The sequence below is a fragment of the Phocoena phocoena genome, chromosome 5 (assembly GCF_963924675.1).
Source record: "Phocoena phocoena chromosome 5, mPhoPho1.1, whole genome shotgun sequence".
Classification (NCBI taxonomy): domain Eukaryota; kingdom Metazoa; phylum Chordata; class Mammalia; order Artiodactyla; family Phocoenidae; genus Phocoena; species Phocoena phocoena.
In genome coordinates this window covers 33,322,571-33,340,317 of record NC_089223.1, presented here as the reverse complement: position 1 = coordinate 33,340,317, position 17,747 = coordinate 33,322,571, and the positions used below count along the sequence as shown (strand labels likewise).

The following is a 17,747-nucleotide window of genomic DNA, read 5'->3' as shown; positions in this document are numbered from 1 at the left end:
GAAACACTTCAGGTCTACAACAATACCCCAGAGATCAAGGTCTTTAGGAACTTCTACACTACCAATTGTGGTTAAGGACCAGGGTTTGTGTTTTTCGAAATTTCCAATCTGATGTGACTGATACTTTTGTAAAATCCAATAAATATAAATTACTGGGAGAAAAAAATCAAAGGCATACAAAATGCAAGCCCCAGTTTTTAAAAACTATTACTGTATTATGAAAACATAAGATTATTCTCTCATGTTGCTATAAAATTTTCTAAATACTTACTCTTAATTTCTTTGTATTTATCTTGTTGAGGACCAGCTACAAGTAATCCCCAAACAGCACCTGTCACCTCTCACAGCATCAAGGACATTCTTTTTGACCATTCACTTCCCTTTCCCAAATGGTCAACAGTTCCTCTCTACTGGCTTTTCCCATCAGTATTTCCAGTATTTCCCATCTTGAAAAGCATAGATGTCTCCCTTCACTCACTCTTTTCCTTCACAATCAAACTTCTTGAAAATTGTTGTCTACACTCTGGTTTCTGTGTCTTTACTTTCAGTTCTTAGCCTGCTGTAAAATGTGTTCCACTGAAGTCACTCCACCGAAACTACCCTTTCCAGAGACATAAAAGATCCCGTTGTTGCCAAATGCGTTGGATCTTTCTTAGTTCTTAATTTTTTTTTTTTTTTTCTGTACATGGGCCTCTCACTGTTGTGGCCTCTCCCATTGTGGAGCACAGGCTCCGGATGCGCAGGCTCAGCGGCCATGGCTCACAGGCCTAGCCACTCTGCGGCATGTGGGATGTTCCCAGACCGGGGCACGAACCTGTGTCCCCTGAATCAGCAGGCGGACTCTCAACCACTGTGCCACCAGGGAAGCCCTCAGTTCTTAATTTATTGTATTGCTTTGTGTCTTTGTGCACCATGTCCTGGACACTTGGTCTCACCTTGACTTCAGAAAGCCACTTACTTTCTTTTGGTCCTTCATCTGTCTTTCTAGACAAGTCTTCCCAATGTCCTTGTTCTTCTGGTGGTTCTCTGACTTGTTAGAGTTTTCTGGATCTTTTTGGCATATCTTTTTCTTTCCTCATAGACACACTCTTTCTGGTCATTTCATCCAGTTCCTGTTTTCAGCTACCACTGGACCTCAATATCTCCCTATCTTGACTGTACCCTAGATCTAAGTCCCATTAAAGGACATTTTAAAAATTGAAGTATAGTAGACTTACAATTGCAGATGTTCAACATAATAATTCAATGTTTTTATAGATTATACTCCATACAAAGTTATTATAAAATATTGAGTATTCCCAGTGCTGTGCATTACATCCTTGTAACTTATTTTATACCTAGTAGTTTGTACCCATGATTCCCCTTCACCCACTTTGCCCCTCTCCATGACTCCCAATACTGTGTTAAATAAAAGTGATGAGAGTGGGAATGCTTATCTTATTCCTGATCTTAGAAGAAAAGTTTTCAGCTTTTCAATGTTGAGTTTGATGTCAGCTGTGGGCTTGTCATGTATGGCCTTTATAATGTTGAGGTATGTTTCCTCTTTACCAACTTTGATAAGAGATTTTATCATAAATGGATGTTGAGTTCTACAAAATGCTTTTTCTATGTCAAATGAGATGATCATATGGCTTTTATCCTCCCCTTTTTTGATGTGGTGTAACACCTTCATTGATTTGCAGATATTGAACCATCCTTGCATCCCTGGAATAAATTTCAATTGATCATGATTAAAAATCCTTTATATGTATTGTTGAATTTAGTTTGCTAATATTTTTGTTGAGGGTTTTGCATTATGTTCATCAGGAATATTGGCCTGGTAATTTATTTTTGTAGTGTCTTTGTCTGGTTTTGATATTAGGGCTTCATAGAATGAGTTTGGAAGTGTTCCCTTCTCTTCAATTTTTAGTATAGTTTGGGCAAGATAGGTATTAACTTTTCTTTAAGTGTTTGATTGAAACCGTCAAATTCTGGTGTGGTTCTACTCTGATTTGTTAGGAGTTTTTTGTTTTTTTTTTTTTTTTTGCATTACACAGGCCTCTCACTGCTGTGGCCTCTCCTGTTGCGGAGCACAGGCTCCGGACGTGCAGGCTCAGCAGCCATGGCTCACGGGCCCAGCTTCTCTGTGGCACGTGGGATCCTCCCGGAACAGGGCACAAACCCATATCCCCTGCATCGTCAGGCGGACTCTCAACCACTGCGCTACCAGGGAAGCCCCTATTGGGAGTTTTTTGATTATTGATTCAATTTCATTACTTTGGTCTTGGAAGTGTGTATGTTTCTAGGCATTCTTCCATTTCTTCTAAGTTGTCCAATTTGCTGCTGTATACCTGTCAATAGTATTCTCTTATGATTGTATCTCTGTGATATCAGTGGTAATTTCTCCTCTTTCATTTCTAATTTTATTTACTTTCTCTTCTTTTCTTGATTAGTCTGGCTAACAGTTTTATCAATTTTGTTTATCTTTAAAAAAAAACAGCTCTTAGTTTCACTGAGCTTTTCTTTTCTTTTCTTTTTTTTTTGGTCTCTATTTTATTTACTTCTGCTCTCATCTTTATTATTTCCTTCCTTCTGTGGGCTTTGTACTTCTTTTTCTAGTTCCTTTAGATGGAAAGTTAGGTTGTTTATTTAAGATTTTTCTCGTTTCTTGAGTTAGACCTGAATTACTATAAACTTCCCTCTTAGGACTGTTTTTGCTGTGTCCCATAGATTTTGGAAAGTTGTGTTTTTCTCTTCATTCATCTCAAGGTATTTTTTTTTTTAATTTCCTCTTTGATTTTTTTGTTGACCCATTGGTTTTTTAGTAGTATATTGTTTAGTCTCCACATGTTTGTGTGTTTTCCAGTTTCCTTCCTGTAATTGATTTCTAGTTTCATACCACTGTGGTCAGAAAAGATGCATACTTGATATGATTTCAATCTTCTTAAGTGTATTGAAGATTTTTTTTGTGGCCTAGCATGTGATCTGTCCTGGAGAATGTTTTATGTGCACTTGAAAAGAATGTTTTCTGCTGTTTTTAATGGAATGTTTTGTAGATATCTATTAACTCCTTCTGATCTACTGTGTCATTTGATGTGTCCCTTATTGATTTTCTTTCTGGATGATCTGTTCATTTATGTAAATGGGGTATTAAAGTTCTCTACTGTTATTGTATTTCTGTCAGTTTCTCCCTTTATGTGTGTTAATATTTGCTTTATATAGTTAGGTGCTCTTGTACTAGGTGCATTTATGTTTATGAATGATATATCTTCTTCTTGGATTGACCCATTTATATGATGGCCTTCTTTGTCTTTGTTATTAACTTTATTTTAAAGTCTATTTTGTCTGATATGCATATTGTTATCCCAGCTTTCTTTTCATTTCCATTTGCATGGAGTATCTTTTTCCATCTTTTTACTTTCAAGTGAATATGTCTTTAGATCTGAAGTGAGTCTCTTGTAGGCAGCATATAGATGGGTTTGTTTTCTTATCCATTCAGCCACCCTATGTCTTGTGATTGGAGCATTTAATCTATATACATAAAGTAATTACTCACAGATATGTACTTACTGCCATATTGTTACTTGTTTTCTGGTTGTTTTTATAGTTCTTCTCTGTTCTTCTCTTGTTCCTTTAGTCTATTCCCTCACAGTTTAACTATTCTCTTTAGTTTTATGTTTGGGTTCTTTTCTCTTTGTTTTTTGTATATCCATTGGAGATTTTTGATTTGTGATTACTATGAGGTTCATATATATCAATTACATATAGCTGTTTTAAACTGATAATGTTTAAGTTCAAACACATCCTAAAAGCTTTACATTTTTTCACTCCACTCCCAACATGCTTTATGTTTTGGTGTCATATTTTACATCTTTATTTATATCCCTTCAGTGTTTATCATAGTTATTGTTGATTTTATAATTTTTATCTTTTAACCTTTGTACTAGCTTATTTAAGTGGTTGATTCACTGCCTTTACTATATATTTATATTTATCAGTGAAATTTTTTTTCTTCACATCTTTTTAAAAATTTTCTTTTTATAACCTTTTCTTTTTCACTTAAAGAAGACACTTTAACATTTCTTGTAAAGCCAATTTAGTGGCAACAACCTCTTTTAGTTTTTGCTTGTCTGGGAAACTCTTTATCTCTCCTTCAATTCTGAATGATAACCTTGCTGGGTAGAGTGTTCTTGGTTGTAGGATCTTTCTTTTCAGCACTTTAAATATGTCATGCTACTCCCTCTGGCTTGCAAGATTTCTGCTAAAAAGTCAGCTAATATTTATCATGGTTCCCTTGTATGTGACTCTGTTTTTCTCTTCCTGTCTTTAAAATTCTGTCATTCACTCTTTAACTTTTTCCATTTTAATTATGAAATGACTTAGTGTGAGTCTCTTTGGGTTCATCTTGTTTAGGCATCTCTGTGATTCTTGGACCTGGATACATTTCCTTTTCAGGTTAGTGATGTTTTCAGCTATAATTACATCAAATATGCTTTCTGCCCCTTTTTTCTCTCTCTTCCTCTCTGACCCCTATAACACGAATGTTAGTATGCTTGATATTGTTCTAGAGGTCCCTTAAATAATCCTTATTAAACTTTTTTTCTTTTTGCTGCTCTGATAGGGTGATTTCCACTATTCTGTCTTCTAGGTCGTTTATGTGTTCCTCCGTATCACCTGATCTGCTGTTAATTCCTTCTAGTATATTTCTCCTTTCAGTTATTGTATTCTTCAGTTCTATTTGGCTCTTTTTTATATTTTCTAGTTCTTTGTTGAAGTTATCACTGTATTTGTCTATTCTTTTCCCAAGTTTGGTGAACATTTTTATGACTATTGCTTTGAACCTTTTATCAGGTAAATTACTTATCTCTGTTTCATTAGGCTTCCCTCCTCCCCATCCCAGTGTTTTATATTGCTCTTTGCTTTGGAACATGTGCTTGTGTCTTCTCATTTTGTTTGACTCTCTATGACTTTCTTCTCATTTTGTTTGTTTGTCTCTATGAAATTAAGGAAAACATACCCTTCTTGGTCTGGAAATCATGTCTTTGTGTTAAAGCAGTTGGAGCATCCCTATGCAGTCTGCCTATGTCCAGTGGCTTTGGTGGTAGAGCTGGATCTAAAATGATCATGGGACAATGTCTTCTTTTGAGATGTGCTAGCTGTCACTGCCCTGTCAGAGGGTGGGGCCAGGGTCTGAGGGGCTGGGGCCACAATCCTGAGTGAGCGTAGTGTCTCCTTTGTGCTATAGAGGTTTCTGCCTTGGCCAGGACTGGGGCTAGGACCCAGAGGGCTGGAATCGGAGGCTGGTGCAAGCCCTGGCTTCTCCCAAGGTGCACTGATGGTTTCTGCCTTGTTAAGGAGTGGGGCTGGAGCAGGAGAGGCTGAGGTAAGTGCCTGTCTCAGACAGGGGTAAGGTGCACTGGAGCAGTCATAGCAGGCTGGCCAGAGCACCAGGCATGTTTCAGTCTGCTGCCTCTGTGCTGGGACTGGGAACAAACAAGTGAGTGTCCACACTCTTCAAGAGCAGAGTCTCAGTTTCCTACAGGCTTCCATTAAGCCCCACTGGTTTTCAAACCACCTAAAGGGGCTTCTACTCCAAGTGCTGGACCCCAGGGCTGGTATGCCCAATGTGGGGCTGAAACCCCTACCCCTGAGGGAGGATCCCTGAGCCTCTGAAATCCTTCTCCTCTTCTGGGTCACACACCAGGGGTGTGGGTCCTGACTAGATTTCTTCTCCTCCCCTCCTACCAGACTCCACATGGTTCTTTCTTTGTAATCTTGGTTGTAGAAGAGCCATTCTGCTAATCTTCAGGTCAGTCTCAGAGAGAGTTTCTTTTTATGTAGTTTTGATGTCTTCCTGAGAGGAGGTGAGCTCAGACTCTTCCCACTCCACCATCTTGATCCTACCTCCTAATAAATTTTTATTTTCCACTCTCTCTCTCCTTTTCACAGTGAGAAAGCAGAATCAGGATCAGTGCCTTTGACAAGAAATAGCATTTTTGTTCACACTTTATGTCCTGTGGTGGACTGTGGACTTTGCTCTGTGTCATCCTCACTCCAGAACTCCCCATCAAAGGACGTATTTGTATGACTCTCATACCAAATCAAACCAAAAAGATGTTAAAATTAGTTCAAGGAGAAATGTAAGAAACACACACATACACACACAGAGCAAAAATGAGGAATTCTGAAATGCAGAAGAGGTCTATCCATAGGATAGTAATCAATGCCATTCCACTAGACACAGTTAATTATCATGTACTTACAAAAGTACTTACAAAAGTGCTAGGATGTAATAATCAGGAAATAAATATTTGTTGAATGAATATATATATTCATGGGAAAGGGCTGCTACTTTTTGAATTCAAATGTATTTTGAATTGTTTTCTTTACTAGATGGAAATACTGATGAGTACTTTGCTATTAATGAAACATCAGGAGAACTCTCAATCACTCGTGCTTTGGACCGGGAGCAAGTCAGCAACTTCACCCTAGTCATCTTGTTCTCCGATCTGGGGGATCCACCCCGGAGCTCCATGGTGCAGCTGCAAGTCAGAGTTCTGGATGACAATGACCACAGTCCTTCCTTCTCCAGGCTCCATTACCAGGCCTCTGTGAGAGAGGATGCTCAAGTGGGAACTGTGGTTCTTGTGCTCTCTGCCGTGGACAAGGATGAAGGCCTGAATGGGCAAACTGAGTATTCTCTGGTGGAGGAGACTTCCGGGGCATTCACCATTGATCCCGTAGCGGGCACATTGAGAACCAGCCACATCCTTGACCGAGAAACCAGAGCTGAGCATACATTTAAGGCTGTGGCCAGAGACTGTGGTGTCCAGGGCTCAAGAAGCACCACGGTGATCATAAAAATACATGTCACTGATGTTAATGACAATGATCCAGTTTGGGAACAGAACCCCTTTGATATTTTTCTTTCCCCCCAGTCACCTACTAACCAGATGACTGCCATCCTGAGAGCCAGTGACCCAGACTTGGGGCCCAATGGAACTGTCATATTTAGTTTTGCAGAGCCCCAGTCAGTGTTTTCTATTAATGAATACACAGGAGAAATTCAACTTCAGCAAAACCCAGCTTCAGAATATTTTCCTATCTGGCTGCAGTTAAAAGTTGCTGACCAAGGGTTCCCAGCTAGGACAACCACTGGTCTCTTGGTCATTCACATGGAAGAAGAAGATGTAAGGATTTCCTTCAGCCAGCATGTGTATAATGGGATTGTGCCTGAAAATTGTGAGGCAGGTGAGTGTCAACTGTTTTGTACATTGTCCCAGTTTTGGCAAAATGCTTAAAACTAAGGATTATAGAACAAGCGCTATCACGGTTCAGTTATGAATTTTTGAGTCCAGACAATTCTTGATATGCCAACTTTCATTCAAAATTTGTCATTAGAAAAATACACTCAAATACAGTAAAGCATGCACACACACTCCCCTTTAAAGACAGCAAAAGGTAGTAAAAATACTGAAAAATAAATTATTCAAGGCTCATAAAGTTTAACTTAAATTTAAAATCTCAAATAAAAACCCTTTTATTTAAATGTTTATGAATTCTGAACAACTGTACATTTCCTAAAGTACTTTCCTAGAAGTACAATGAAAGGTGAAGTATGTTGTGGTTCAGTGACTGTCATTGTGTCCTTCGGCAGCTGGATGTCTCTGCCTCAGTTTCCTAATCTGCAAATTAAGGATAAGTTTGGTGCCTACCTCATTAGGGTATAAGACTGAATAAGCCAGTTCATATAAAGCACTTAAAACAGTATCTGACTCAGAATCAACATGTAATATATGGGAACTGCTGTTATTATTATACTTCATTTTATATTATACTTCATTTTGATACAGTCAGCATTGCTTTCAAACAGTGCAGTAATATCTGATCTTCAAAGAATTTGGCACAGATTATACTACTCAGAACAGGCTTCAGTGAATGGTAACTATTTTTCCTCATAATGCTAAAATATTTTTCAGTTATTTCCCTACTCAAATGTACGCCATAGGGCTTCCCTGGTGGCGCAGTGGTTGAGAGTCCGCCTGCCAATGCAGGGGACACGGGTTCGTGCCCCGGTCCGGGAAGATCCCACATGCCGTGGAGCGGCTGGGCCCGTGAGCCGTGGCCACTGAGCCATCGCGTCCGGAGCCTGTGGTCTGCAACGGGAGAGGTCACAACAGTGAGAGGCCCGCGTACCACCAAAAAAAAAAAAAAAAAAAAAAAATGTACGCCATAATGGGAAACATAAAAAAAATTAATTGAAATGATCTTTCTAGCCCAAAGCAAAAAAACCCATTTCTATATAGTTGTGGATTGAAAGAAATCCAATCTAAGTAATTATATCTAACTAGAGAGTTGAGAAATAAATCTTCTGAACCTTTCAGCCAGCCAAAGGGCAAAGCACATGGACTCCAGGGCTTGGGAGAGAAGGAGTTTGCCTGCGACAGTTTGATTTGTGCTGTTTGCTTTCTCCAGTCATTTTTTGTTTTTGTTTTGTCATTTTGGATTCAGTTTCACTTTATCCGTACCTACAACAACCACTATTTAAAAGGCAACCTTCATTTTTCTGTAATTGATCTATATATTCCATAGTGAAAATATTTTGTTACACGTTATATTCTTTATGAAAAGAGAATATTCAATTTCATATTGAATGTCAAATTAGGGTTCTTCTCAGTTGCAGATTATTAACCTTTGATCTTCTTTTGAATTATGGTTATCTCATGGGCTGCTTATTTGGAAGGCCTCTTATTGATTCTAAACATAATTAAGGGTAAATTGCAATTAGCTTCATTAAATGAAATAATAGCGAAAATAACTAGAAATGTCCACCCATATACTTAGGTGTGATGAGATTTCTGCGTAAGAGTTAAATGTTAAATAACATGAGATACTCCTTAGAGCTCTGTTTCTGTACCTCTGGAGAGGTATACATCCCAACCCCAGAGCAGAACCTGATAGAAAGGAAAGGTGACATTTTCTAAATAATACAGCACAAAATATATGAATCAATCTTGAAATTGATCTGATAAAATCATAGAAATTTTGAGCCCAGCTTTTGTCTGCAATGAACATATAAACATTTTTTTTCCTAAATACCCTTGACCCATGACCTTTCAGTCTCTACTTGAATATTTCAGTGACTGAAAGTTTAGGACAGTGGTTCTTGAACGTGTGTGTGAAACAGACACTCTGTGATGATCCCTGAAGTTTCTGCTTCAGTAGGGGTCCAGGAACTGCTGTTTTTAACAAACTCTGCAGGTGATTTGGTTGCATGACAATGTTGGAAAACCCTCTCATGTGAAAAGTCATTCCTGCATTAAACCCAGATCTGCCTCTTTTATGTCTGTCCATAAATCCTAGTCCTGCCCTCTGGAGCACTCCACTGATCTACACAGTCACTCTTCAGATATTTTATTTGCTCCTTCAACAAAATTTTTATTGCATATTTTGTGCCAGGTCCTCTTCTACTGGGATATGTTAGTGAGCTAAAAGACAAAGGTGCTTGTCCTTGTGAGGCTTACATTCTATCAGGGGTAAAGAGACAATATCAATGAACGTAATAAATAAATAAAATATAGTGTATGTTAGATGGTGTTAAGAGCTATGGTATAAAGAAGCAGAACAAGGGGTGCTGGGGGAGGCACAAATGCAATTTTAGACAGCAGATTAGGGCAGGCATCATTGAGCAAGTGACATTTGGGCAAAGACTTAAAGAGAGGAGGTAGCCATTCGTATATTTGGGGGAAGAGCATTTCCGAAAAAAAAAAAAAGGAGAAATCCAGTGGGAACCCGCCTGGTTTGCTCAAAGAACAGTAAAGAGGACTGTGTGACTGAAGCAGAGTAAGCAAAGTGAAGAATGGTAAAAAATGAATGTCAGAAGCAAATGGACCAGGCAGGGCCTTGTAGATCACTGGGGGGTCTTTGGCTTTTACTCAAAATAGTTTTCCTGTCTCTAGTTCTTCACTTATTCTTCACATAATGAGATCTCCAATCACGGCTAATGAACATTCTCATCCAATATAAATTCTGCAGAGTAGTAGGCATTAAATAAATTATCACTCAAAAGAATTGGCACAGGACTCATCGTTGTGTCACACTTTTTCACATTAGTAAATGAAATTTCTAAAAATTGAGTAATGTACCCGGCCATTTCCTAATAAAGATATCCCTGGTGGCGCAGTGGTTGAGAGTCCACCTGCCGATGCAGGGGACACGGGTTCGTGCCCCGGTCCGGGAAGATCCCACATGCCGCGGAGCGGCTGTGCCCGTGAGCCGTGGCCGCTGAGCCTGCGCGTCCGGAGCCTGTCGCTCCGCAACAGGAGAGGCCACAAACAGTGAGAAGCCTGCGTAATGCAAAAAAATCACAAACAAACAAACAAAAAGATATCCTTTCTCAAGTCACCCATGATTAATTTGTTTGCAGGATTAAACCTAAATAAAAGTCAATATCTAAAGCACCCCAAAGAAAATATTTCGGTATGACATTAAGTTATAGGTTAGTAAGTATAATAATATTTGTGGTTGAATTCAGAAATGATTTAATAATAACCCTAATAAAAACTGCTGTGGAAGGGGAAATTATTCACCTGTTTTCATCTTTGCAGTGCGCCATTCATTTCTGTGTCCGAGACTCACTCTGTCGGTAGCGGTTGCCTTTACGGGAAGGAAACTACCCCTACTTTGGTCTATTTCCCATCACTTAACCTTCTGTCTACCCCCAGCCGTAACAGTTGGGAGTAATCAATGTGGCAAAGAGTAACCTGGTCTGAGATAAAAAATTAAACTAGGGCAGAAGACAGTGAAGACTAAATTACTTTCTTACCTCTGAAGGTGGGCCTCCTGTTTCAGTTCATTCAGAAAAGCTAAAGAATACATGGGCAGAAGCCTCTATTCTGCTATCGCATCATTGTGTTTTCTTTGACCTCTGATTAGAGTTGTCCTTCTTAGTCCTCTTGTATTTAGAATTACTGAACTAAATTTGACTTCTACCTTTTTAATAGAACTTAACACTCTTAAAATTTGTTTATTAAATCTTACACATAAGCAAGGTTAATACCTGGCAGTAATACAGCATATGGTACCCATAAATATCCAGGTAGGTGTACTTTTCAAGACATCAGAAGCAATGGGTTGGGACCTTGCTTTGAAGAGTAGCTATGACATGTGAAGGGCATGGAGGCTAAGGGGAGAGTAACCTAAAAGCCGCAGCATATGACAGGAAGGAGAACTAGAGGAGGAAAGGATGGTGGTTAAGAAGGCTGTTGAATCTGATTAGATTCAGCTAACCTACACCAGGGTCGTCAGGTTTCCCTAGGCCCCAGTGAACAACGACAACAAAGTGTGTAACGTACTGATTGACATATGCCCCAAATATTTCAAGCTGGCCAAAGCTTTGCCTGGAGCATGAATTTCGTACATATTGCCAGATCATATCATGGACACCAGAAGGTGATTTTTTTAAAATTTGGATTCCAGTGGTTTTAAGAGATTGTAAACCCATTGATCAGTGTTAAATGGCCTTGATATACATTATTTAATAGCATTTTATAACTTCCAGAATTATTTCTGTCCCAAATACATCTGCAATTTTAATCTTTATTTTCAAAGGAAACATATGTGCCTATTGGAAGCTCACATCATCTGTGGCTCACTCAAGCATCCCATCCGGCAGGCACCGCCTGACATCCCGAGTGAATTACGTTCTGTATCATCATAAATCCTATTACCCTAAACTGCTTTTAACATTTAGATTTTTTTAAAGAAAATAAAACGTTAAAATAAATAACTCTAATGTATTTATATTTGTTTAACATTTCTTTCTTGGAAAGCCCACACGTTTGAGTTTTGATTGACATTATTTTCATCTATTAACAACATTAAACTTAACACTTCAATTGTTTAAAACAGTACATAGTTCAATAATAGATTTATATATATATATACATACGTATATATAATTTTTTATAGTTTATAGCATTTTAGAAGAAACCCTTCAGTAGGTAAGGTCTCTTTAAGTCATGAAATGTTCATTTATTCACAGAAAGAGTCATTTCAGAACGTGCCAGTTGCCTGTAAGGGAGAGGCTGGCCATACAGCAAGGTGACAAGAAAAGCTGAAGCCCAAATGATTCCCCGCTCTTTACCCTTACCACTTGCTGTTCCTTTTTTACCCACATGAGACGAAATATAACCATTCTGAATCTTTTTGAAGTGAAATATAAACCACTTGGTTGTCTGTGACATTCCAATCCATTAAACCATTTAAATGAACCTTCTAGAAGCCAGCTTTTATTTCTTCTTTTCCACTTCCGGAGCTTTGTTTATACCAATGAGGGTGAATCAGCAACCATAGTCCCCAATGTGGACTTTTCACAACTTCATGCATTTTTAATAATTACTAGAGAGGAAACATTGAAATTATGAATTGCCTGATTAAAAATGGAATAGTCAGACATTAAAAGACTTGAGATAAAATGAAAACATGATGATGATACAGGAGTGCATTCTAACTAGTAAAATATATTTACTATTGTCTCATAAACAAATTAGATCTTGATATTTTGGAGGAAAACCTTTCTTCTGGCCCTTTGGCAATTGTTCCAGAATTCTGGCTCCTACTGTCAGTAAGGTGGGGTGCATGTACGTGGAGTATGGACATTGCGATAGGACTTAATGTAGCTGAGTGAGTCTCTACTGCTCTCCTGCCCAGGATGGGCAAGTTCTCTTTCTCCTTCTAGAGAGTGGAAATAATAACAACTGACTCACAGAGAAACCGTAAGGATCAAGTGAAGTCATGTGAGGGTACTAGTCACAGTTTTCATTGTTATTGTTACCTTCTTTCTGTCCCAAATCCTTGATTGAATTCTATAAAGTTAGCTGGCTATACATTCACACCAGAGTAACCAGTTGTTACTTAGCAGTTATTTAACAGCAATGAAATATTTGCAGTTTCTAAATCCCTACCACTCTTTTCTGTTCCACCTGGTCCCCAAACCAGGCAAGAACTGTACTTTCCAAGGTGATAGAGTTCCCATAATTTTGGAAGTGCTGTCTCTATGTCATCCACGGCTTTGGAACAGGGCCCAACGTATAACTTATGATAATGAAAAGAGGAAAGCAAATAGTATCTATCATTCCTATTCCATTCTTTAAGGCCAGTCTCCTGTTTGGAATGAAATTCACTGGAATCAGTGCCATCTAACTAGCTATTGTCAAACAGTGTCAAATTCCATCACCTTACCTATGATTCTAAGATAGCTATGGAGCAGACAGAAGGAGAAAGGCCTTACAAGGTCAAATCCTCTCAGAAGAAGATGAACATCTCACAAGGAATTTTTCATTTTTCTAAATTAACCCCAGTCCCACATCTGAGCCTCAGTCACCTGGCTCAAGGCCTCATCTTAACAAACCAGGGAGTTCTTCCCCTGAGGTTAGGGGTTACTAACTGTTAGGAAGGAGACTGATACATAAGCGAGAGTGCCGTTCCTTTATTTACAGAAGAACTATGATTGCCATGTGGATTATAGTAGTCATGTCAGGATGACCAGCTCTCTCTTTGTAGGAAAAAGGACACAGGAACCCAAACTGTACTCAGAAGGTTGCTTGTTAATCCTAAATAGTTCAAGCAGGATGTGATTCAAGTGTTGAATGTCATCAGCCTGTGTTACCCTTTCTTCAGAAAGAACTCATGCAGCACTGCCAAGTAGAATTTTGTGATGCCTTCATGACTGTCTGGCCTTCCGTTGCTCATTAACTTGCTTTTTATTTTTTTACTTTAAAATTTTTTTATTTTATATTGGAGTAGATTTGATTTACAATGTTGTGTTAGTTTCAGGTGTACAGCGAAGTGATTCAGTTATACCTATACATATATCTATTCTTTTTCAAATTCTTTTCCCATTTAGGTTATTACAGAATATTGAGCAGAGTTCCCTGTGCTATACAGTAGGTCCTTGTTGGTTATCTATTTTAAATATAGTAGTTTGTATATGTTAAACCCAAACTCTTAATTTATCTCCCTCCTCACCTTTTCCCTTTGGTAACCACAAGTTTGTTTTCTAAGTCTGTGAGTCTGTTTTGTTAAATAAGTTCATTTGTGTCATTTTTGCTCATTTACTTCCTTTTGGCCACACATACCTTCTTTTGGTATCTTAACACTTCCATCAAGCCTTCTGCCATGGGAACAATTCTGTTTTTTCAGGTGATTTTGCATAACTCTCTTCTGAACCATTATATTTTGTTTAGCGATGTAACAGGGTTAATGTTTTCTAACAACTACTTTTTAAAGACTGTTTAGGTACACAGTAAAATTGAGGGGAAGATACAGAGATTTCTCATGTACCCCTTGCCCCAGTACATGCATTCCTTCCCTCATTATCAGCATCCTTCCCAGAGTGGCACAATTGTTAAAATCAGTGAACCTACACTGATACATCATAATGACCCAAAGTCTATAGTTTACATTAGGGTTCAACCTTGTCGTTTTACATTCTATGGGTTTGGACAAATGTATAATGACATGTATCCACCATTATAGTATCATACAGAGTAGTTTCACTGCCCTAAAAAAAAACATGCTCTGTCTGTTCATCCTTTCCCCCATACCTCCAGCCCCAAACCCAGACAACCACTGATCTTGTTATTGTGTCCATAATGTTGCCTTTTGCAGAATGTCACATAGTTGAAATCATACAGTATGTAGCCTATTAAAATTAGCTTCTTTTACTTAGTAATATGCACATAAGTTTCTTCCATGTCTTTTCACTGCTTGATAGCTCATTTCTTTTCAGCACTGAATAATATTCCATTGTCTAGATATTGCAGTTTATTTATCTATTCATCTACTGAAGGACATCTTGGTAGCTTCCAAGTTTTGACAATTACGAATAAAATTGCTACAGAAACCAATGTACAGGTTTTTGTATAGACATAAATTTCCCACTCCTTTGGGTAAATTCCAAGGAGTTTGATTCCTGGGTCTTATGGTTAGAGTATGTCTAGTTTTGTGAGAAAATGCCAAACTGTCTTCCAAAGTGGCTGTACCATTTTGATTTCCCACAGCAATGAATGAGAGTTCCTGTTGCTCCACATCCTTGCCAGCATATGGTGCTTTCAGTGTTGTATATTTTGGCCATTCTAATAGATGTGTGGTTGTATCTCATTTTAATTTGCATTTCCCTGATGACATATGATAGGGAGCATCTTTTCATATGCTTACTTTCCATCTGTATATCTCCATTGTTGAGTGTCTTTTAAGGTCTTTTGTCCATTTTTAATCAGGTTGTTTGTTTTCTTATTGTTGGCTTTTAAGAGTTCTTTGTATATTCTAGATAGCAGGCTTTTATCAGATATGTCTTTTGCAAATATTTTCTCCCAGAATATGTTTTGTCTTTTAATTCTCTTGGCATTGTCTTTTGCAGAGCAGAAAATTTTAATTTTAATAAAGACCAACGTATTAATTCTATCTTTCAGGGATCCTGCCTTTAGTGTGGTATCTAAAGAGTTATCCCCAAACCGAGTCACCTAGGTTTCCTCCAGTGTCTAGGAGTTTCTTATTTTAACATTTTAAATTTAGGTCTGTAACCCATGTTGAGTTAATTTTTTAAAGGGTGGAAGGTCTGTGTACAGATTCTTTTTTTTTTTTTTGGCATGTGGAAGCCGAGGTGTTCTACCACCATTTATTGAAAAGACTCTCCATTGTATTGCCTTTGCTCCTTTGTCAAAGATCAATTGACTGTATTTACATGGGTCTATTTTGGGCTCTCTATTCGCTTCTATTGGTCTATTTGTCTGTTCTTTCACTAATACCACACTATCTTGATTACTGTAGCTTTATAGTCTTAAAGCTGAGTAGTGTCATTCATCTAACTCTGTTCTTGTCCTGAGGGTTAATATTTTTGAACCATATTTGTATTGCCTGTCTGGGGGTAAGACCTTCCACCTATTCTGCAAGAGACATCCACTTGTTCTGGATACATTAGGATAGTTACAGCAAAAATGCAAAGAGAATATTCTGCCTTTGACAAGCAAAATGGGTGGTCCTTAGTATAAACAAAGCTGGGTCCTGAAGAAATCTGCCACATGGAAGGAAAGGAAAACCCATTCCATCTACTTGCTGGGGAATGCAGGAAGGCCAATGAGAAAAGATGTAGGAAACAAGTGGTCAGCCACAAGCATCCTGGCCCCCCTTCCCCAAAGCTGTCATCCTGGAGGGAGCCAGTGAGTCAGCCTAGGAAAAGCTAAAAGCAGAGGACACTTTGGAACTCTGGGAGGACAATGCCTCACAGGGTAGATTTTTTCTAACATGAGTTAGTGGGAGCAGACTAAAATGGGCAATGTGTTTAGGTAAAAAGAAGGCACAAGTGAGTGTTCCATTCCTGTTTGGCTCTTGCAAGGCCTAGAAGACCCCCCATAGTCCCAGCATTCCCACTGTGGACACAGATTAATGCATAGTACAGGCCAGCCGACTGCCATGAGGACCATGGCTGCAAGTGATGAGATGAGCCCCTCCCCAAATCTGTTGGGTAGACAGCTGAAACGCAGGGTTACATAACATGCCAAGTATCAAAAAACTACATCAAAAACAGCTGCAGTGGGGCCAGGCTAGTAGGGTAGAGTTCTGAGCCTGTACATGTTGACATGAAAGATGAGATTCACTGCCTGAAGACAAATTCTAAAAGCCAGTGGACAGCACACAAAGATCCCACCTCATCACTGCCAGTCTCCCCCGAGCAGTGTCATCTTACAGAGCAGCAGCAATGCAACAGGGAGGGAGCCTCAAAGACTGAGCATGCATCCCAAAGCTGCTAAGTTACCTGAAAGTACTGTTTCAAGGGAACAGACTGAGATGACATTAATAGCATGTTAAGATGGCCATTTTTCTCTGTTGTCCATTAGGGTGGGGCTCCTAAAGAATATTAGACCCATCATAAGAAATATAGAAATTATTTTTTCTTTGCACATCTAAGTTGTACTGTGTAAAACTGAACTCTGCTTCATTCATTTTAAGTTCTTAAAGAGCACTCTTATCTCTGTTCTTGAGGATGCCAGATAAATGGTGACTGTATACACAATGTTGTGTGCTCAGTACTCATTTTTTTAAAGGTAAAGGAAACGGGTGGTCATCCTTGTAAAGACCTTTGAACATCTCTTTCATCTCTTCTCTTACAAGATAGTTTTGATGACCAAATAAGCATTTTGTATTCTCCAAAACATTTTACTTCATTGCTACCAACAGTTATAAGTGTAAGACATGGAGATGAAAGTACAGCCCGGAGTAGCTGGGAGAAGCTTCCCACTATGAACAGAACCAGAAAAGAGCTTGCTTCTAGTAGGTGTTCACCAAATTCTTATTGAACTCATTTCACCATTTAACAGTTATACTTCTAAGAAAACAAAATGGATATGCTCAAATGAGAATAAAACCAGGCCAAAGAAAAAAAAAAAGATGAGGAAGACACTTAGTTCTGGGCAGGGGAAGTGGTCCACACAAAGGCGTGGGGACTCAGGAGCATGTGGTGAGTTTACCATCCTGTGCAGCAAATCATCTGGAACAGCTAGACAGAGGCTCTCATGAGATTTCCAATGATGAGCTGGACCAGAGAGACACTGATGGCCTTTCAATTATCAAAAGAGTGACAAAAGAAACTTTCGTATTGTAAAAAACTCACTTTGGAGGCCTTGTGAAGAAGAGTGCCTTGGGAAAGAGAGATGAGTTAGAAGGGTACTGTATAATCCACATGGTGAATGACCAGGGCCCAAGTAAAA

General features: G+C 38.7%; 1 protein-coding gene across 1 annotated transcript in view; it reads left to right on the top strand.

Annotated features, from left to right (window-relative positions):
• The window catches only part of DCHS2 (dachsous cadherin-related 2), a 306,411-nt gene that overhangs the window by 231,829 nt on the left and 56,835 nt on the right, over positions 1 to 17,747 (top strand). The window contains exon 13 of the mRNA XM_065877536.1: positions 6,373 to 7,230. Coding sequence (XP_065733608.1) covers positions 6,373 to 7,230 — 858 coding nt within the window. The remainder of the gene's footprint in view (positions 1 to 6,372; positions 7,231 to 17,747) is intronic.